The sequence below is a fragment of the Cryptomeria japonica genome, chromosome 5, assembly GCF_030272615.1.
Source record: "Cryptomeria japonica chromosome 5, Sugi_1.0, whole genome shotgun sequence".
In the NCBI taxonomy this organism is placed as follows: domain Eukaryota; kingdom Viridiplantae; phylum Streptophyta; class Pinopsida; order Cupressales; family Cupressaceae; genus Cryptomeria; species Cryptomeria japonica.
This window is the reverse complement of record NC_081409.1, coordinates 267,174,360-267,196,544: the sequence shown is the minus strand read 5'-3', so window position 1 is coordinate 267,196,544 and position 22,185 is coordinate 267,174,360. Positions and strand designations below refer to the sequence as shown.

The following is a 22,185-nucleotide window of genomic DNA, read 5'->3' as shown; positions in this document are numbered from 1 at the left end:
ACCTTTCGTCAGAGATACTGACCTATTGGTGGATACGTGGTGGTGAGAGCCGTGAACCAGAGAAGTGTGCTATTGGACGCATAACCTTACTTTGGCATCAACAATGTGCGGAAAACTTCGTATCATCTCCCAATCCGCGCCGTGTATTTTTCCCGAGCGTAGTATCAGGCGTTTGCAGCCTAACAGTGACGAAGGTCGATGGCCGAGGCAAATCGGGGTGTGAAAGACATTCAAAGGGCGAACTGACGAACGCAGTGTGGGGAAAAGCATTCACGGGAGAGCCGACGAACACAGTGTGAAAGACTATTTCCAAACACGGTTTGTGCTTTCACCGATCAACGCCACAAACATATAATCCCAATATCGGGAAGGCCATTATTATGGAATGTGGCACCAATCATACCAAAGGTTCAGACAATTGCAACACAGCCCAGTGATGGCGTCGTATTGACACGGAAACTACAGGTGCATAATAAATTCCCTGAAGTATTTAGATTTACAGTAAATGCCATGTAAATATTTATCTGCACAGTGTTTACAAAAAACTGCGTAACAATGCTATGTGGGAACTTTGAAAGTCTGAATTACATTGTTTAGGGACTTTCGGAAGTTTTACAAAAAAACCGCTAGTTTAAGCAATACCCACTGCATACTTTGGAAAACACAAACCGTCCTAAAATAAGTGATTCTCTGTATAACCTGAAATGGAAATGAGCACTTTCGAAATGTCCTAGTAAGGAATTTTACAAATGGCAACATTGGAATCCTCTTTAGGGTTGGGCCCTTTCTCACGCCGCACTTAAAAGATTGTGTGTTCCCTTCAAATAGGGTCGACCCTATAAAAGAACATGCCACACATTAGATGAAATAAAACATAAAATGACACCAAGGCTAAATTAAACCAAGCCGACTTAATAAAGGTCAAGCATCATATAAGTAAAGTACTTTTGGCAAGCATCAAATATAATCTTTATTCGTTCAACCCTCAAGCGCATTAGCTCTGCAATCTAGTGCGAAATTTGATTGGAGAAGTAGGTGAATTCATCTATCTGCTGCAAGTTAATTTTGTGCAAATACATCTGCACCTTGAAGGCGAATTCCATCCAAATGATGCAAAGTATGTCTTATGTTTGAAGGCGTAATACTTCTGTCATATGAAGAGCTAGGTCATCAAGATGCAGATCGAAAGATCACATTTCCATTGATTTGAACAGAAAAGAAGTGTTGTTTACCCTAGGTGTTTTCATCAAGCTACCTAAGAGATAAGTATTGTAATCAGAATATTGAATATAATCCATAATCAGATCTGAGGATCTTTTCTGGCTGGGTTTTTCCTCCTAGGAGGTTTTCCCAGGGTAATGGTGTCTTGTTTCATTTTGCTTATCTTCTTTGTTTGTTCCTAAGTCTGAAAATCATTAATTCTAACTGCAAACAATCTAATTTAATAATTAAATTCTGATTTCTCAGTCTTCCATTAATCTGAATTATAAAATTCAACAATTTGATGGTAGCCTGATTTGAGATCTATCTTGGAAAAGTACACAGCACCATGTAGCTCATCAATCCTCAGAATAGGGTACCGATTCTTGATGGTTTTCTGATTTAGGGCTCGGTAATCCATGCACATACGCATGGTCTCATCCTTCTTTTTCTTCAATACAACAGCCGAACCAAAAGGGCTCTTGCTTGGCCTAATGTAACCCATGACTAGCAGCTCCTTAATGGCTTTCTCAATCTCGTCCTTCTGCTTCTTTGGGTATCCGTAAGGTCTAGTCATGATAGACTTAGTGCCTTCTTCCAACTCAATGATGTGTTCAGTACCACGCTCAGGCGGTCTATCAGGGGGTGGATTCTCAAACACCTTACTCCTCTTTGAAATCAAAGCTTGAATGTCATCAGGATAGCTTCTCTTCTCTTCAAGTGAGTTAGATGGCATGACCATACACTCGGGAGATCTTCTAAGAGGTGGATTTCCAAAGACCTTACTCTTGTTTGTGATTAGAGCTTGAATATCAGCAGAGTAGTTGCCCTTGTCTTCTAATGGATTTGACGGCATAATCAAACACTCTGCTGCCCACTCCACTTGGTTATGGCGGATCAGCCTCTCCATCCTCTTCAAGGATACAATCCGCGGGCCTCCATTAGACATCCCTCTCAAAACTACCTTCTTTCCTTCAAAAATGAACTTCCATGGTTTGCAAGTTAAGGGTGATCTCTCGAAGAGATCACAGCCACTGAATGCCAAGGACCACATCATCAGTCCCTCCAATATTGACAACATAGAAGTCATCCTTGACTTCATAGTTACCAAGCTTCATTGACATGTTTGAAACCATCCGTTTGCAACAAATGGTTGATCCATCAGCCACCATGACCTTGAAGTCTTCAACATCATCAGTGATAAGGCCTCTCTTGGGGACAATTCTAGCATCAATGAAGTTGTGAGTTGCTCCGGTATCAATTAGAGCAACAAGTCGATGCTCTCCCAATGCTCCTCGAACTCTGAATGATTCATTCTTGTGGAAACTCAAGAGTTGGGCAACTATACCCCTATCTTCATGGTCACTTTCAGGCCCTTCTGGAGCCTCTTCATACTCACTTCCCTCCAAATCAAGCTGCTGTTCTGAATTTTCAGAATCTGATCCATCAGCTGAATATACTTCCATTTGACGAGCATTACTCTTCCCATGGCATCTATGACCCGGAACCCAAGGTTCTTTGCAAGAATAACACAGATTCTTTCTCCGGAGCTCTTAACGGAGCTCATCATCCATCCGGGAAGGGAACTTCTTAGGCTGATTAGAAAATTTCTTCTTGTCTTTACGGAATGAGGAAGGCTTCAACTGAAATTTGGACTTAGGGGCAGCCAACTCCATGCTCCTAGCCTTCTTGATTTCTTTAGCCAAGGTGGGCGAGTCAAAGGCTTTTACCCAACCTTTCAATGGTTCTTCAAGTCCTTCAGTAAATAGGACCACTAACCTCTTCTCAGAGATACTACTAACCATAACTGAAAGACTTTGAAACTCGGTTATGAAAGTATCCAAAGAGCCCTGTTGTTTGAGTTGTGCAAGCTCTCTAAACTTCACCTCTGGATCCTTGGTATCAAATCTTTCAATCAATTTGTTGGTGAATTCAGCATAGGTATTGATCAAGTTATGGCCAAGGGTGACCAACCCATGGTACCACCATTCATGAGCAGCTCCATCTAAGTGCAAGGTGGCGAACTTGATGGCCACTTCTTTGGGCATAGGCCTCAAGGACAAGTAATTGTCCAACTTTTGCACCCACACTCTAGTTGTGCTCTGAATGCTTCCATCAAAATGTGCTAGAGTAACCTTCCCAAGAGCTTGATGATAGTCTCTTGGAGTGGAGTATCGATTGTCATACCTTCCTTCCCTCCTCTTCTTCCGATTCATGTATTGATCAAGAGACAAGACATTTCGAATCTCTTGGGGAAAAGTTGCATACTCCAAGAAACTAGCCCGGATCTCCTCAGCTACAGGGATTTCAACTTCAGGAGATGGTGTTTCCGTTGGAAGGAAAACTGGTTGCAATGGCCTTATCACCGATCCAACAGGCATTCCACTACTATTGCTGCCATTTCCATTACCACCAGAGTTGTTGGAAGTGCTAGCGGCATTATTGCCACTCATGTTCTGATTCTGATCTTGGTTTTGCCCTCCTCCAGCACTCTGTCTAAAAGTGGCTCTCATCTGGGACATCATGTCCATCATAGTGTCAAATTTCTTTTCCATTTTCTCCACAGCCACTGCTGCCTCATTCTGACCCAACAACCTTTCTCCCATTGAATCTGCTGAATCAATCTCTTTCTCTCTGTTTTTCAAGACCTCTGAAAAGGTCTCTTCCATTGGTACTAACGGTATTTGATACTGCTGCCTTCTCTATTCCTAGTGGTAGTATCTGATATCTTTGTCACTCATGGAACCCCTCTGTCACACAAGCTGGCAGGATGTGTGGCTCTGATACCACTGTAATATACCCCTTAAAATTTTTTTTTAACTTTTCTCAATAAAATCACAAAGCAACACAATAACCCGTTAAGGTTAGTGAAATAATCCAAAACAACTAAAAGGCAACCCTTCCACCTTTTGTTCACTGAGAGCCCAATCTGGGAGGGTGAGAGCATACAGTGTTCCAGGGATCGTTAGCACCAAAAACTAAACTAAAATCACAATGCATGGGCGGCAAGCCAGCCCCTTCTGCTTATCCAATAGGATAGGAACTAAACTACTTGGCGGTGAACCAGCCAAGGAATTCAAGCACAATCACTCTACCGCATATTTCAGCGGGAGGATAATACATAGAAACTATCACTCTACCGCATATTTCAGCGGGAGGACAATATCACTCAACCACTTACTCAGTGGGAGGATAAAAGTTACAAACTGAAATTACAAATACTAAGACGGCCAAGCTAGCCTCTTCCACTTATCCAGCGGGGATTACAGTGAGCGCTTCAAGTTCAATAATAGAGGTTAGTACTACTAACCAATAATACAAGGATGATTACAATGAAGTACTACAAGCTTAAAATAATAAACTATAGTTGATTTCAAGCCACAAACATAAAATAACCAGTCTGATATAAAATACCAACAACTCCAAAACTGGACAAGCAACATTGAAAAGCTCACAACTCACTCCAATCCACTCTAAATCACACCAAATCTGAAACCAATGAAACTAACAACAAAGGCAATCAATCTCAAACCTCAAACCAGCAACATGGAAGCTTCAACAGTAATGCACGCAACCCAAGGCACCTCCCAAATGGTACGGCTTCTTGTAGAATTCGACTTGTAACCAAAAATCACAAAGACCACATCCCAGTCTACATATTGGTGAAGTATATTGCCTAGGGAGTATGATTGGATAGAGCCGATACCCAGAATGCAACGATCAACAAGCAGGGAGATATGAATAAAACGATGCTTCAGCCACCATGTCCAGCAACACCAAAAATCACAGCACCAAACAAACTCTCCAAATCCACAAGAACACCAAGCAATCCACAAAGTCGAACCACAACTAGGAATGATGTCTCACACTCGAAACTGCAAAGGATAATCTAGGAGGTTTTCACCCTCGAAGAAGTCTGGAGTCATTCTGACAGCATAACATTATAATTTATCTAGATGATCAAATGAGGAGCCAATCACCTATTTAAATAGATTTCCAAGTCTGAAATTCAAATCCAAATGCCTCAAAATTCACCCCTTCAAATTTGCATTTCATTTCCAAGGTGGACCCAAGTATGGCGTCCCACTTAAGTGAAAATCAGGCCTAGCAAGATGACCACAATTTTTGGCATGAAAAAACACTTTGTTAAATAAAATAAAGTCTCCACATTCACTTTTGGCATCCCTCTTCATAACATCAATATTTCGCCTAGCAGACTTAGGAAAACACATTATGCACAATTCTCAATAAATTTAATCAGTAATAAAATAATTAAATATTAAACCTTAGGATAAGGAAATAATATTTAATTAAATAACTTATAACTCCAATACTGATTATCATTAAAATCAACGATGAAGTTGAGTGATGAAAACCATTGAACTGAATTGGATCAGGACCTTGTCCAAGACTGCCAAAAATAGTAATGCTCAACTGCCACTTACTAAAAATAGTAACTCATGAAATACTGCTCCGAAAAGCATGATCTTGGCACCCAGAGAAAGAGCTTGGAAAGCTCGGTAAAACTGTAACATCTAGTCTACCAAACCCTAACTTGCTAAAAATAGTAAGTTCGCACTGCACCATAGAATCAAATGCATGTTATGCCACCGTGAAGTTCATGAAAAACCTTAGACGGAAACCATAAATAGAACTGAAGGATTCCCTCCTGACAAACTCTAAAAAGCTCGTGCAGAACTCTACAAAAGTAGGAAACCCTAATTCTCCTTTCCAAATAGCCTACGGGTCTCTGGAATAGGCCATTGGATCACTGAAAAGGGGACATTACATTCTTCTCTTCACATCTTCCACACACTTGAAGTGTTTTTCTACCATCATATCGTGCAGCACCACTTTCAACTATCACACGTTTGGCCACCCACACTTTGTTTTCCTTAGTTCCGGGCTGATGTCTTTTTATCTCTACACTTGTTCTCCATAACCCATGGTCTACTTTCTACCTTGTAGCGTCTTCTTTATTTTTTGTTTCTTCACAACTTGCCCTTTGTTCTTGCTTCCCCTTAAACTCTATCATGCCTTTCATCTTATGGGCTTGTTGGCTAGCATCAACACTATTGAAAACACCTCCTTATTTACACTAACCACTTCCTCTCACCAACTTGTTTCCTTTTTCAATGCGGTACCCTATAACCATGATCCCAACCAAGATTTGGAAACTCCTTTCTTCTTTTCTCTTCAACTAGTATATCTACACACTTTGTTCCACTTTCAAGATAAAAATTAACACTCTCGCTTCTATTTACCTCTGCAATAGGCTGCTTTCTTGATTCTCCTTCATTCTTGATTTCACTTCTTATCAATTTCTCCACTTTAAGGATTTCTTCATCTGCAACATCTTTTGAAGCATCATAAAACTCTAGGGCCTCTTCAAATCCTTCATTATAATACTGGAAACTATCAACATCCTCCTCCTCATTTTTAGATACTTTATGATGTACCTCTAATGTGTATGGTTTCCCCATGGCTTCCTGGCAAGCTGCTACAACTTGTCTTCTCTCATTCTCAACACCTTGTACGGTTGGTTTACTTTCCCTTTCTCTCATCATCTTCAAGGTCTTATTCTTTACCTTTCTTTTCAGGTTTCTCATACCTGCAAACACACTTAAACACAAAATTAGCAAATAGAGCAAGAGACCAACATGTCTCCCTAAGTGCCTCCTTCATGGACACCATCCTTTCTTGGTTGCTTCCTCTTTTGAGTGCTTCTTCCTGCACTACTCTGCATTCTTTCTTACTTTCTTTCATGTTCTCCACAATGAGAACTTCTTTAATATCTTCCTTGCATGATTCTTACTCAACAACTTTTTGTTGTCCAAACCTTTTCTATCTTTTCTCTTCATGGCAGCCATCTCTGCCTTCTTCTTTCCTTGACCATCTCCTTTATAGGCCACTTTACCTTCTTTCTCATTGGCCAAACCTAGACATATTTTTGGCTTCTCTCCTCAAGCCATTCCATCACCATAATCTTACACTTCTCGATATCTCTTCTCAAATATGCCATTTCTTTTTCAATCTCTACATCTTGTCTTGCCATAGTGACTTTCATCTTGTCTTCTCTCCTTTTACTCTGCCCAGTCTTTTAGTACCCATTCTGCAACACACAAAACTTTTCAAGAATATATGAACATCAAACTGTAATTGTCATACTTCTCCAAAGTTCTATAACCATGCCCAATTTCCTTGCCCAGATCTTTTGGGCTCTGATACCAAATGATGGCACGCCTAGCTGATCACCAAAACATAAGAACACGTAGGGACTTACAATCAAATGACGGGGCAATAATGATAGGAAGTTTAGGAAAATGACCAGCTTCTACGGACTTCCTGTCCAAACAATGACAAGAACAGAACAAAGAATAACCAAATTATGGAACAGACATATAGGCGACAGGAACTACGAACAACTTATTCTTCTTAACCAACCCACTTGCCAATAGGTGATACCGTGATAGGACTTCAAGAAATGCAATCAATCAACATAGTATCACAAATCACAATTCATTATCAATTCAAAAGTCGGATTACAAAACAACGATGCAGAGATTCTCTACTCACACATTGATGCTTGAGGCCACTAAGAAGAATCAACTACATTCTTTTTATTCCTATAAATATTACATACTAATTATGGACCAAACCATGGCCTTCCTCACTTTGCTTTACACCTTGGCCCTGCCACTGGAACGTACAGACCTTGCTGGCCACCTTTAAGCCTCCTTCCATTTCCCGTCCACGCTTCCCTCCTTTCCTCAGTCGCTGAAACTATATGACACCCAAGTATGCACAATCGTTTACCTCCTTTTTTAGCCAAACCTCAATGTTTTGCCCCTTCGATGTCTCGGTCTTTCTTCTACACTGCAACTGTACTATAATGGATTTGCCCTATTCCCAATCTGATCAAGTTCTCTTTACATTCAGAGCAGGACTTTCTTTCCCATCCAAGACCATTCCATTTGTTTGGAACTTTTGCCTATCTAGCCTCTTTCATCCAACCATTATTCTACGGTTCGATTTCTCCTGCATAACCATCCATTCCTTACTGTATTCAACCGGTCTTAACTAATTCTTTTAAAATTGCTCATAAATCCTTAATCATTCATCTCCTTCTACCAAAGACAACTAACTCGTTTTGTCCAACTTCCTACCCATGTGGCGACAAGAACTATGACCACACAAACTGAATCTTGGCTAGACAAAGCTAACAAAACACTAAACAAATAGGTTAACACAATGCTCCTACATCATGTCCTTTGAGGTAATTTCATCCAAGAATCACATTGGTGTTAAAAGATTGAAGTCATTTCTAGTTTCAATTTGGTAAAGGACTTTAGAGATTTTCAGTTGTGTTGAGTTTGCAAATCAAGTGCTAGCTTCTAAGTGTGAAGATTGGGTATCGCATTTGCTGCTGCACAACAAATCCTCATCACTAGTCATTTTTCTGTTTTCATTTGTAGTTGTTGAGCACATCTATAGGCAGCCATACAAGTTGCAATGATGTCATACACATTGCAGTGATGTACACTTTGTGCACCCTGCCACACCCTTTTTATGATCCTCATTAGCAGTTGTGAATTAGCAACTAAGTCTAGCGCATCCATATAGTTTTGGAGTAGGCCATACTTGTTCAAGTTTGCAATCCATTCTCTATAGACACCATACCATTTAATTCCTACTAGGATCACAGTTTTATAGTTTTTAACTAAGTTATTGGGTTCACCTATATACGCCCTCATATTGCCTGAATATGGTTCCAGTTTGTGGTTCGTATATAGTACGAAGTTTGGTTCAGCGACTCCAGCTCCTTGACCTCTTGCTACTAACATTTTGTGTCTGACTCAGCTGACATGACGCAGCTCTTAGTCAAAGTATCTCAGCACCGGTCAAAGTAGCTATATGCTAAGTCACAGCATTCGCCTAAAATTCATATGGCTTTTGCGTTTTTTTCCTATAAAAATACATTTGATAAAAAGCCCTTATTTTTGCGTTTTTTTCCACGTCGAAGGAGAAGAATCACTCAAATGATTCATAGTGATTTCCTGTGGCTAGTAGTGAGGCTGTTCTTTATCCACCAACAGCTATAGTTGCGAGTCTAGTTGATTCGAGAAGGAACGAAACACAGTCTGTCTGCTCCAGAGACGTGTTGTGCGAATCACACACCCATCCCCGTCTTGGACAGGGACCCCCCAGTTTGTGCCTTTCTGTCCTTGCGGAGGAAGAAGGGGATATGAAGGGTCAAGTGTCGCTAAAACCAAATTCGGCCTCTAGGGCCATATTGCGAACTTAAAACTCCCCAATACTCACAAAATCGCCTAAATGTGAAGAAAGAGTTAAAGCCTTCAATGACGTTGAAATGCCGATTTTCGCCAAAGGATACAAAGGAGATAAAGAATAAAAAGTGCCAAGGTTGACAAACTCGCCCAAGTGCCAAAACTTGCACCTTTAAGTGAAAATCTAAAAAGTGAAAAGTTGGCAAAAATGCCCCAAATGGCCAAATTCGGACCTTTTAGCCAAAATGTTAAAAAGTGAAAGTTGGCAAAAGTGCCCAAAGGGCTGAATTCGGACCTTTAAGTGAAAATCTGAAAAGTGAAAAGTTGGCAAAAATGCCCCAAATGGCCAAATTTGGACCTTTTAGCCAAATTGTTAAAAAGTGAAAGTTGGCAAAAGTGCCCAAAGGGCCGAATTTGGACCTTTAAGTGAAAATTTGAAAAGTGAAAAGTTGGCAAAAATGCCTCAAATGGCCAAATTCAAACCTTTTAGCCAAAATGTTAAAAAGTGAAAGTTGGCAAAACACTCCAAAATTCCAAAATTCACCATTAAGGGGTGAAAATGTCAAATTTTTTAAACTTTCCGAACGCCCCTCTTGCCTGAAATTGCTAGGAACAACTTGGGAAATTTTCAAATGACCCTCCAGGCGTTAAATTTTAATATTTGTTAAATTAAATTAATTAATTTTTCAAATTGATTTATTAAAATGAAATTGATCGTTTGCAGGTCGCAGGACGTCATTAGAGAACCAGGAGAAAGACCTGAAACGCAAATCGAAGAAGGATCGCAATCAAGGCCAGGCGCTGAAGATTGGAAAAGAAAAAAGATGTGGGAACGCGTTGCAGGAGTGCGAGAGCAACCAAACATTGGGAACCGTGCCGTTGAACAAAGATGAAGTCCACCACCAGGACCAAGGACCAAAGAACACTCTGAATGCTGCAAGTTTATGCCTTCTCGAGAAAAAGCACACAGCTAGATTTAATTCCGGGAATTCAATTTCTAAAAAGCTAAAATTGTTTTATTGTAAAACTACCTGTAGGTCCCACTCAGATATTTTGAAAGAAAGAGGAAACAAGTCAGTTGTGGACAATTATGTCCAACTACCGGATAGACTCAAATTGAAGCCAAATAGTGGCAGGTAGTTGAAATTGTGGTTGAATGGATGAGTGAGAATTTAATGGGCATGGGTTAAAGCTGCTAGTTTCTAGAAGGCAGATCAAGACCCTTGGATGCAGTCCATCCTGGCCTCTGATTCAAAATTGTAAAAACTATAAAAGGCAGAGGCCTTTCTTTTGTAAAGGGTTAGATAGTTAGAGATTTTTGTTAAATAGTTAGACTCTGGTGAGAGAGTTAGATTTTAGAGTTAGAATAGGTTAGATTTTAAGCAGTAGCATAGAGATGCTACAGAAATTGTTGTAATAGGCAGCTGAAATCAATATATAAACATTGGTTTGGTGTTTATTGTCTTGTTTTCATCCTGTTTGCATGGTTTCTCTCAGCATTTTAGATAGATCTTTCTGTTTTGGGTGTGCAGGTATTTGATAGATTCAGGCTCATACCATTGAGGATATACTGATTGTGTATCCTTTTGTATGGTTAACCTCAGCCTTTAATTGTGCTTAGTTCAATTGCAGGTGTCCGTCTGAGCTACGCCAGTATTGGGTGCTTAGCCGTGTGTCTCCAGTCTGAAAATCTTCCAAGTCCCTTTGAAGATTGCACCGTTCCTGCAAGGTTGTGAGCTATTCTGGCCAAGCAGGAATTGGTTATGTTGAATCCGTCTACCCGCATACCCATGTTGTTAGTTTTAGATCTCCTAACCCTTTCCTTTTGCTCTTTATTACGTAATTTGAGAATCACAGCAAACCAGCTTGTTGCAAATCGTAAGTCCCCTTGTGCTCCCAGCAAATCACATCGACCACTGAGTAATCCTGCAGTCAAGACCTAACAATCAAAACCTTGAGGTCGTCCCCTTTGATCAAACAAAAAACAGCATTAGGGATTTCCTTATCTCAAGAGAGGATAAGATACTCAGCGAGTTTATTCTATTCTGCGTTGGCTGGATGAAGTCACAAGTTCAGTGATTTTAGTCACGTCTACAAGACGGAGAAAATGAATGCCAGCACTCTTTTAATGATAACATTCGGTTTTAATTTTTAGGTTTGCTTTATTTTAAATTTTTCTTTTTAAAATAAAACTTATATCTTTATATTTTATGTTTCAAACTATGTTCATTAGTTATTAATTTTAAAGTTTTTTATAAATTGAAATTCAATGATATATAATATAATATATATATTTATTTAAATTTTAATTGTTTTTGTACTAACGAACCCAAAACAAACCCAAACCCCTTTTCAAAATTTTGCCTAACCAGCGAACTGGGTTCTCAAACCCGAACCCAAACTGTCAACTTAGGTTTTTAATGCTACCTATACCATAGCCAGATTGTATTTTCTGAATAGTGAGTGGACCTCTGATGTTTATCTAGGAATTTTCAAATGATAAATGCAAAGAGTTTCTGCTATTTATTCTTCTGGTGACATTACTTATAGATTGTTAGTTTCCTGCAAATAATAAATGCATTTAGTCTGCAAGGATTTGAATAATAATTAATGGGTATTCATGGCTACAATCAAGTGTTCCATTTATATTGCATAAAAACAATATAAAAACATTGCCAGGTTTATAAATTTATTGAAAAGGGACATTATAGTCACATCTTCAAACTGTGTGGTATCATGTGATATCAATTTCATATTTTGTTCCATAGGTGTGCTGAGTAGTTTATGGTTCGTCATTACAAATTTGCTCAAATTTTCACCAACATACTTTTGTTGTGTCATGAAAATGTTCTTAGATTTTTGAATCACTTCAATAAAAAAATAGTAATGAAGATTACCCAAATTTTTCATTTCAAAACCTTTCATTGATTCTACTTCGACTTTTGTAGTGTATTTTTCATTATTTCATTTTAAGAGTTAGTTGATTTTTTGAGTTGCTTCTACTCAGAAGTGTAGGTTTACTCCTTTGAAATACAACATTGCCTCAACCATATTCAGCACCAGTTTGTTCAGCCTTTGAACCACTCCATCTTGTTGAGGAACTGTGAGATGATTCTTGATTGCATGTTTCTCAAGATAGTCTGCAAATACCTTTGATTTGTATTCACCACCATTTTTAGTTTTCAATGTGCCAATATGGGATTGTGCATCATTTTCAACCATGGTCTGAAAATTCGAAAATATTTCAAAAACTTTTGTTTTTCGCTTTAAAAAATAAATCCAAACCATTCTGCTATAGTCATCAATAAACATGAAATAATTATTACCACTGGCAGAAGGAATTAGAAGGCAACCACAGAAATGAAACTGGATCAATTGCAATTTCCTTTCAACTCCAATTTGATTTTTGAAATGGCTCTCTTTATTGTTTAGTCAAGAGCCATTCTTCACATTTTTCAATCATTTTGGGCAAAGTTGACAAACCTACAACATCATTCTTTTGTATTGTGCAAACGTTGTAATAGTTGGTATGCTCAAATCTTGCATGCCACAACTGAAAAAAGATCATAGGACCCACAAGCCCTCCCATGCCCTCTATGAAACCTTAAACACACCCTTTATGTAACCCACTAACCCATGTGCATTCACTTACAATAACCACAATCATTTTTGCACTTACTACTGTGAATTCAAGAGGGAGTGTGCATAGTTTATGACTGGTTATCTCCAGTAATCACATTGTTCACACAAATGAAACTCATGGCTTGAAGGCATATAGTTTAAAATACACCAAAATTGATATTGAATATGATGATTTCTTACAAAATCTGTTAGTAGCCCCAAAGACACCGAAGGAAAGTTGAATACAATAATTTGCTTGATATGTTTTGATGCTTTCCGAACAATGTGCCATTTTGATAATATGCTCACACGCACTTATTCTCATTGTGTTCTAAACTTGAAACATAGTGACTGTATGTTCATGGAAAAAACAAACTGGATTTCTGAGTAGTTTTTTTCAGTTGTTTAGTTCTACAGAACTTAGTGTTGAGACTTCGACACAGCACAGAATCGGTAGGCCATTTTTTGCCTCAGAATCAGATTCAGAAAAACAACTCTGCAAAACTCGGGTTAAATTAAATATGATATACAAAAAAGTAATTTTAATAGATTTTTATGAAAATTTAAGTTTTTTTTTCAGACTTTTTTCAGACTCAAGCGAGTCTGCAAGTTGAGCCTGCAGACGTGCCAAGCCTGACTTGGACTCAGATTTGTGAGTCCTTGCCAAGATTCTCCAAGTCTCAACGTTGAGCTACAGAATGACTGATTGGGCACATCATATGTTGAAAGCTTATATTCTATTTCCTGCTAAAATCTGGGGCCGTTATATTTATGAAGTATACATTCTATTGTCTCTTTAACCATTCATTATAAACATACTATTTATTTTTGTAGCCTGATATGTTTTATCTGTTTATATATATTTATATATATATGGCCTCTTGGACTGCTATCCCCATTCTGGAAATTCTGTGGAACATAGAATATTCAAGCTTCCCTCTACATTCCAAGCACAATGATACTCTATGGGAGTCTGCTCTCAGCACAATACAATTCCTACTCTCACACTGGACCAATCAATGATTTTCTTCAGTTGGCAGAATCTAACTTATCCTCTTAAACCTATAGGCAATCCACATATATCTATATCTTTTTCCTCTCCCTCCCTCCCTATCTACCCAATTCAAGTTGATGCAGAGGAATTTTTATGGAAAGACGGTGATAAGCATTTCAAGAATTCCTTTAATTGCTAGGAAAAGAGTTTGCAGTCCAAATTCTGTCAGTGAAATGGGGATAAGAAATTTTCTTAATTTTTAAACCAAGCTTCAATTATCAAAGTGGCTTGGGACTTCCAAAATATGAAAATATCAACTTCACTCAGCATGGTATAAGATACATATGAAAAAACAGATCTGGATCTGCTTATTTCAACTTATTTGCAGACTCCGCTTGCTTCAACAGCCATGTTTATCAAATAATGCATGGACCAGTTCTCTCATTGCCTACCATTGAACACGGGGAGAGGTACTGAATTCATATTTTGGGAAGATAAACGGAACAACTTTTCTCCTTTGCAAAATCCTTATATTCATGGCCTCCAATCTTTTATGCAAAAGAATGGAAAAATCACAGTGGCCAATTACTGCAGTTCGAACCTTCAAATACACAAGATTTAATCGCTTGGGATTATAACCTTTGAATGAAGTTCCTGATTATCTCTACCAACAAGTTTAGAATCTAAAATAAGATTTATATAACAGATGTATGTTATTGTCCACTACCAAAACATGTTGGCCGTAAACCTCCACAGCCAATTGTGCAGAATTCCCAGCATATGAATTCCAAGTCAGCAAGGAAAGTCCACCTAGTACAGATGGAACAATATATGATCCTCCTCATATTGACCTAAACTTAAGAAAATCTCTGTATTGTGTTTCATTGCTAGATTCTGACAACTGTAACTTGATAAAAACAGGGACATATGGATGACTAGATGTCCCAATTGCCAAAGACATCTACAACTATATCTCATTTACTCGTATTGCCTTCTCACTCAAAAGAAAAGCCAACACTCATCTTTATTACAAATCTTCATAGAAAAGATTGTTGTTGATATTGATTTGCCAACCGCAAGTTTATGCACATAACAATCTGTATTTAAGTGATATTTATATGTACAGATTGAGTTATTACAGGTACAATATTCTGAAGGAGACATTTTGTTAATACTACCAAAAAGCTAACTGATGTAAACTAATAGAAAGTTCAAGAACCTTTATGTGAAATAAGATAAAAGAATTCAACTTTACTGTTTGTGCTGCAATATTACTCTCACTAATGGAAGCAAGACATTGAATTATACTTGATAGTTGATACAATCCTTTACAATTTTGTAATAGATGATTCAATTTTGTTTTCGATGAAACAAATTCTCTGTTTTTAAGCCACTTAATGCAATTAATGATTTGCTAATATTCATCGAAAGATTGAAAGATTTGATGTTCCTTCAACCGCAGGTTGTTTGATTCCATGCTCCATGTATATAATAAAGACATTCAAATTTCTTTATATCTTCCAGCAGCTCATCCTCCACACATGCCAAAGAAAAAGGTGGAACCTATATTTCTACACCAATGGATCTTGCTATTGTTTTTTCCTATAACATAAATACTTAGTGGCCTGATGGTTTTATGCATTTTTACCTCTAGACCATTTTTGGAACTCTAATCAAGGTTAAGCGTGGTAAGACAAAAAATTCTTCGAAGAATGAAGATCAAGAATGTGAAATGCCTCTTGGAGTCCTAGAATTATCTAGTATATTTTCAACCTGCAATTTCCCCACATCAGAAGCTGGCTTGGGTGAAAAGCCTACCTCAGATTCCAATGACGAAGAGTTAGATATTGGTATGTTGTTTTCAATACAATTCTTTCCATGTCATTGCAAAATCAATGAGCCTTTACTCATATACTGTGTGTTTCTCTATGTTATAGATGATCTAGATATAGAAGACCATGATGATAGCTTCAAACATGAACCTAATGGCGCTCCTAAGACCTCAAGCATGGTCAAAAAAATTCGCGGAAAATTAAAAGGTGTTATTTTTTGGACTTGAGCAGCAATCTTTAAGAAGTTCTTTACATTCAGTCTTCTTTTGCATTTCTCATTATACATATGAACTGTTTTTTAGAATCAAAAAAGATGAAAATGTCAGAATGGGGACAGTACAAATGTTTTTTAAAGGAATGAAAATGAAGTGCAAATAAATGCAATTTTGTTGCAACGTAGCATGTAAATGTTCTGAGCACACAAATATTTCCTGACAATATAAGGCATACATTTAGTGGACCAGCCAGAGCAAGAGGAAGGTCCTACCACAGAAGGTCTAAACCTTTTCTAATTCCTTTTTCCCATCATACTCCAATTGATATGGGGCTAATATTAACTTCTGACACCCACTTACTTCCATCCTTATCGTAGGAACATTGCTACAAGGGACAATGGAAGCACCAGCTACCTACAACCTGAGAAGAGCTGGGCCATTGAGTAAATGCTTTAAGGGCTAGTAAGTGACATGATTCCATAAAGAACCTCAAATTATGATTCACTCAACCATCCACTTGTCAAAGAGAATTATGACTCATGATACCCTTAAGGAGAATACTGACCTCTCAAGATTTTGAAACCTTTCCATGATTTACATAATCAAATTTTGAACTATGAATTTTTGTATCCTCTGATGAAAACATCAAATATAACAGATGGTAGTCTGAACTTCTATGCTGCATATTCTCTTTTTGGCATGCCTAATGATAACATTATAGTCTTTAAATTTTCTGGTTTTCATGAATTAGCAGTCATCCGTCCACTAAGTTCCTTAGGTTTTGAATACCAAAGTAGTAGTTCCTACAGTCGGAAACTTTACAATCTTGTTACGAACCTTGGAAGTTCAACTTAACTACTAACCAGGTATTTTGGAAGTGTCATGTACATCTGATTCTTGGTAGCATCTTTCAAATATAATTAGAACATTTTAGATTCTCAAAGATATATCGGTCTCAATGCAGAAGGATTTGTTGTCTTATGTCAGGTCAATAGCGAATGTGTTTGTTTCCAGTATAAAATGTGTCGTTTAAATAAAGTTTAAATAACAGATATTACAGTTCTGTTTCTGTAGATAGAAAATATCTTTGGATATATCAACTTCTAACACACCATTATTATTCTCATCTTATCCAAGTGAGCACATTTACATGCGCTACAAAATTCTGATGGTATTGTCACCACTGTTTACACACAATCCCTAAGCATTATATTTCAGAGTGGCCGATTATATAAGCCCAAAGGTTGAACCTACAATGTTAAAAATTATAACAAAAGGACAACCTACGTGAGCTGTGCATCAATGTACTAATGACAGCAGAATCAAAACAATGCCTAACAAAGATTACAAGCATTTCTTGACATTATACTAAAACCATTTAATTAATCTGAAACCCCTTAAATTTTGATACAATCCCAAATTCATCTCTAAACTTGACAAACTTGCCTCCAAGTGTTTTATTCATTATGTCAACAATTTTTTCTATCGTAGAACAACAATAAAGACAAACATTTTCATTATCAACCAACTCACTAATATAATGGTGATGAACTTCAATATACTTGTTTCTGGCATGATAATTCAGTGAAGCTTCAGAATGCTTGGTTATTGCTGAAAGGTACGGTCGGTTTTGTTTGGTCAAGTTGAAGATTGACTAATATCCTTCATAACCACATTGCCTCACAACTAGTATTAACGGATGCCTTGTAGCTTTCTTTGCCAAGAAATTACTTCTGAAGAAAAAGATACCAAATAACTTGCTGAATACTTTCTCACATCAACGGATCCAACCCAACTAGAATGAATATATCCTACTAGCATTAGATCAATAGATCTCTAATATGAAATGCCAAAATTGATGGACCCTATGGAATATTGAAGGACGTGTATTGTAGCTTACCAATGTTTCTCTTGAGACTTAGACATGAATCAAGAAAGACAACTTATTGGAAAATGTAAATTTTATCGGATGGTACCTACCAATTGCAAATACAGTATTTCATTGATTGGTGGTGAAATAGTGTTAGCTAAGAGCTTGATCCCAACTTCCATAGGTCTAGATAATAGATCACAGTTATACAGTCTGAATTTGTCTAAAAAAAATCTTCGGTAAACCTAGTTTGTGATACAAATATAATATAATCACACTGTCAAAATTATACACCTAAACAATATTGGAGTAGACCTAGATTTTCCATTTAAAAAACGAAAATTTCATTAGACTTCACCCATTGAATTAACTTCACATTGTTTGTGATGATTGCAAGATCATCAACATATACAATTAGGATCACTTTGTCATCAACAACAATTTATACATGTTGGTTTAGAATAGCATTTTCTGAAACCAAATCCTCTTAAAATAATTATCAATTTTTAAATACTAGGCTTGAAGAGCTTGTTTAAGTCCATACAAGGACTTTACCTACTTGAAAGCCTCTGAACTAAGCAGCAATGGAGATAAACAATTGAAAAGGTTACCATCTTTACAATAAGGTCAAAGGTCTCTTTATATTTTACCCCTTCCTCTTATTCATATCCTGTAGGAGCATGATGAGCTTTGTACTTTCAAAGCACCATCTTGTTTACACCTTAATTTAAATCCATTAAGAACCAAAGGATATTTTTAAGGGGGCAGTGTTGACAATGCCTAAGTCTCATTTTTCATCAAGGCATCATATTTTACCTTCATGGAAGTTTTCCATGCAAGCTTCTCTTTGGTTTTTTAAATTTACTTCAAATACATGCTAAACAACAAAACTTAAATCAAAATTTCCCTGCTCACAACCTTGCACAAGTTGTTTCCTTAATTGTGTAGATTGATCTTACATGTCCTCTGGCAATTCATCATCCTAAAAATCATTAATTGTAGTATAGTACAACTTAGATTTCTTTTCTTGATGCAAAGACTAAGAATCATGCTCTTCTCGACAAAATCTCTAATCTTTTTGTGAAGATTAAGAATGTTCACTGTTTTTTTCAATAGATTCCCCTTGGGATTTGACCCCTTTGATGTTTCCTATTTGATTTTAACATCATAACTTGTTCCAAAATCAAGAATTTCTGCCCATGCCTACCCTCTGTAGAATTACAATAATTTAAATGAATGGTCTTTTTCCTTTCTAGAACGTCTTTGTTAACTATAATTTTGTTCGTATAAACCAAGGTTACCAGGAGACGGGGGTGCTTGGAGACTTTGGAGACTAGTACTGGTACTGGTATGACTAATTTTCAAAAATAGGAGACGGGGGGTACTTGGAGATGCCAATTTTTTTAATAAATAATATTTAATAAATTTTCAAAACATCTCATGACAAGGAACTTTGAAAACAAGAACAGTGGTAAAGTTTAACATTAACTTTAAAACTGAACAAAAATTGAAATTAAAATTGCTTATATTGCTGATACCATAGCCAGTCTAAATTGTTTAGTGAAAGTAAGGTAATATAGATGTTATGTACACTCAATATTGTCGGCTAAATAGTAAAGACAATTTCTCTTTAGACTATTACAATGATAAGAAATCAGTCCTCTCAAAAAGTCTACACTGTCAATAGATCCAATCACTATAACTTTGCATGGTTTTTTTGTCTTCCTGTCAAACAGTTTCCTTATTAGTCATTTCTCTACGACTTTTCTTTGTTGCAAGCTTATTTTATTTGTTTGCTTTTTTTTTTTTGCCTTTTTACTGCATTTTGCACTAAGTTTTCTAGGAGGAGACGTCAATTTTTAGTTGGGAGACTTTGGAGACGGCAGCCAAAAGCACCTTATGCGTCAAGAAGTTTCTGGAGACACGTCTCCAGTACATCTCCGGTACTGGTACAGGTCTCCAGGGGTAGGAGACGGGTCTCCTGGTAATATAAACATTTAATAGTCTAGGACTCTACACTCTATATGCATTGAATTGCTCACTATAGCCAACAAACATATATGTTTCATAGTTGAAAAAACCTGAATTTTTGTCAATAGATCCCCCTTAGATGTTTCCTATTTGATTTCAAAATCAAAACTTTTTCCAAAACGAAGAGCAATTAACCATGATCTACCATTTGTAGAATTATCTTAACTAAAAATAATGGTATTTTTCTCATCTAAAACATTTCTATTAACCACATTTTGTTCATAAAGACATTTGATAGTCTATATGCATTTGGATTGCTCACTATAAACAACAAAGTTATATTTTTCATGGTTGAAAAAAGTAGGTACTTGCAAGATTTGAGTATTCGCCAACCAAAGCATGAAACAAGTAATTGCCAATAAAACTCAATCACAAGTTTTTCCTTGGAAAATATCAAAATCACACAAAACTTACCAGATATCATGTGTTTCAAAAAACTAAATGAGTTAAAGTGCAAAAACATGAAGTGAAAATCATTTTTCCTCATTTTTTGTATGAACTCTTGGACAAACAACAAGGCAGATGGCTAGGGAATGATTTGAGATTGCTACGAACAAATTTTAAGGTTATTTAGATTTTTGTGGGCCTATAGAAATTTTGCATTTACAATCTCCTATTTTCCAACTACATCTTCGTAGGTCAATGACTTTCATTCCAAGTTCTAGCTTCCAACTTTCACTTTCAAGGTCACCAAATCAATTATGTGCAGTTCCAACTCAGTAATCCTCCCAGACCATCTCCCAATCTCCTAAAAAATAGGAGACTGCATCTGCATATCTGGAAATGTAGTGTCCCTGGCTAAGTTCTGATTTAAAATCTTAATATTTTTCACTTAAACAATTCATCGAACACTTGGCTGTCATAGTTTAGTCTGCTATCCTTAGTTTTAGGTAGATATCAGGGAAATCTAATACTGATTCTTATGTAATGACATTCACCATGGAAAGATAATATCATAGAAATGTTTGGAGTTTGGACAACAATCACAAATAATTAAGGAGCAAATAGAACTTGTAATCAGACATATATTATTGCTGTCATTCTGTCAAATGGTTGGCATACAACCTCAGAATCAAGTAATATAAGATGCAGCCCTATATGGTTGGAACCCTTATTCATTATCTTACTTCAAGACTTGTTACAAGCTCTAATACAATGACTGATAATGTAGCCTAATTCTCAGACTGTGTCTGAGGACAAACACCATGCAATACTGAAAATACAATGGAAGAGATGTCTTGGAACCTGTTATGATTGCGCCCACGGAAGTGATGAAGAATGCAAGTAATATCCACAAATTAAGGCCTCCCTAATGCCAAATCGAATCACTCCTGGGTTCGGCCCTGCTGCTGCATGAGAGATGACTGTGATGTTGATATGGTCTGCCAATAACCCTTCCAAATCACCTCCAAGTTGATCAGACTCACTGCTAGATGAAGGCGCTTCACTGAAATGTGAGCCTCAATGCTCCATCATGATGATAGCATCCAAATCGAGGGTTTCATAAGCTCAGGTACGTTTTCTGGTCCACATTGAATATGTCTCCAAACTATTACCAAAGCACATACTAAATGTCCCAAAGGGGTCGCCTTGCTTCCACGGTGATGTCGCTGTCCTCCAAGATGTAAATCGATGCTCAAAGGTGGTGTAGGAATCAAAATCGTGGGAAAGGTGAAATCTGCACCAACTGATAAATGTCTGCACCTCAACTTGATTCACCTCCAAATATATCAAAATAACGACGCCTTTTTCCTTAGACAATATCGCTACCCTCAAATATATGTAAGCTTGTATTAACAATGACCCAAGAATAAAATCGTGGCAGCAAGTAGGTCTGAAGCAAACTCCTCAAGACTGATATAATAACTCCATAAACTCGATGTGAAGAACTGAGTGCTCCTCACTCACAAAGAAACCCTTCAGAGGATCTTTCACCTCCTCAATTATGCGGATCGAAGGGATGTATCGTTCCCTAGGACTAATTCTGCGGACAACCCTTGGCTCCACAACTCAATTCAAGAGATAACAAACAACTGATGCCCAACATGTCTCTCCTCTCTTCTATTTATCCATTACATAATACATCACAATCACCTTCTAAAAGATAAGGTTAGGTACACTTTATATTATTTAA

At 37.3% G+C, this 22,185-nt stretch overlaps 1 protein-coding gene across 5 annotated transcripts in view; it reads left to right on the top strand.

Moving 5' to 3' along the window:
• The window catches only part of LOC131035216 (uncharacterized), a 324,651-nt gene that overhangs the window by 269,384 nt on the left and 33,082 nt on the right, over nucleotides 1-22,185 (top strand). For all 5 annotated transcript variants that reach the window (XM_057966868.2, XM_057966870.2, XM_057966869.2 and 2 more), the window contains exons 19-21: nucleotides 15,566-15,659; nucleotides 15,758-15,953; nucleotides 16,041-16,142. In XM_057966868.2, the coding sequence (XP_057822851.2) occupies nucleotides 15,566-15,659; nucleotides 15,758-15,953; nucleotides 16,041-16,142 (392 nt within the window). The remainder of the gene's footprint in view (nucleotides 1-15,565; nucleotides 15,660-15,757; nucleotides 15,954-16,040; nucleotides 16,143-22,185) is intronic.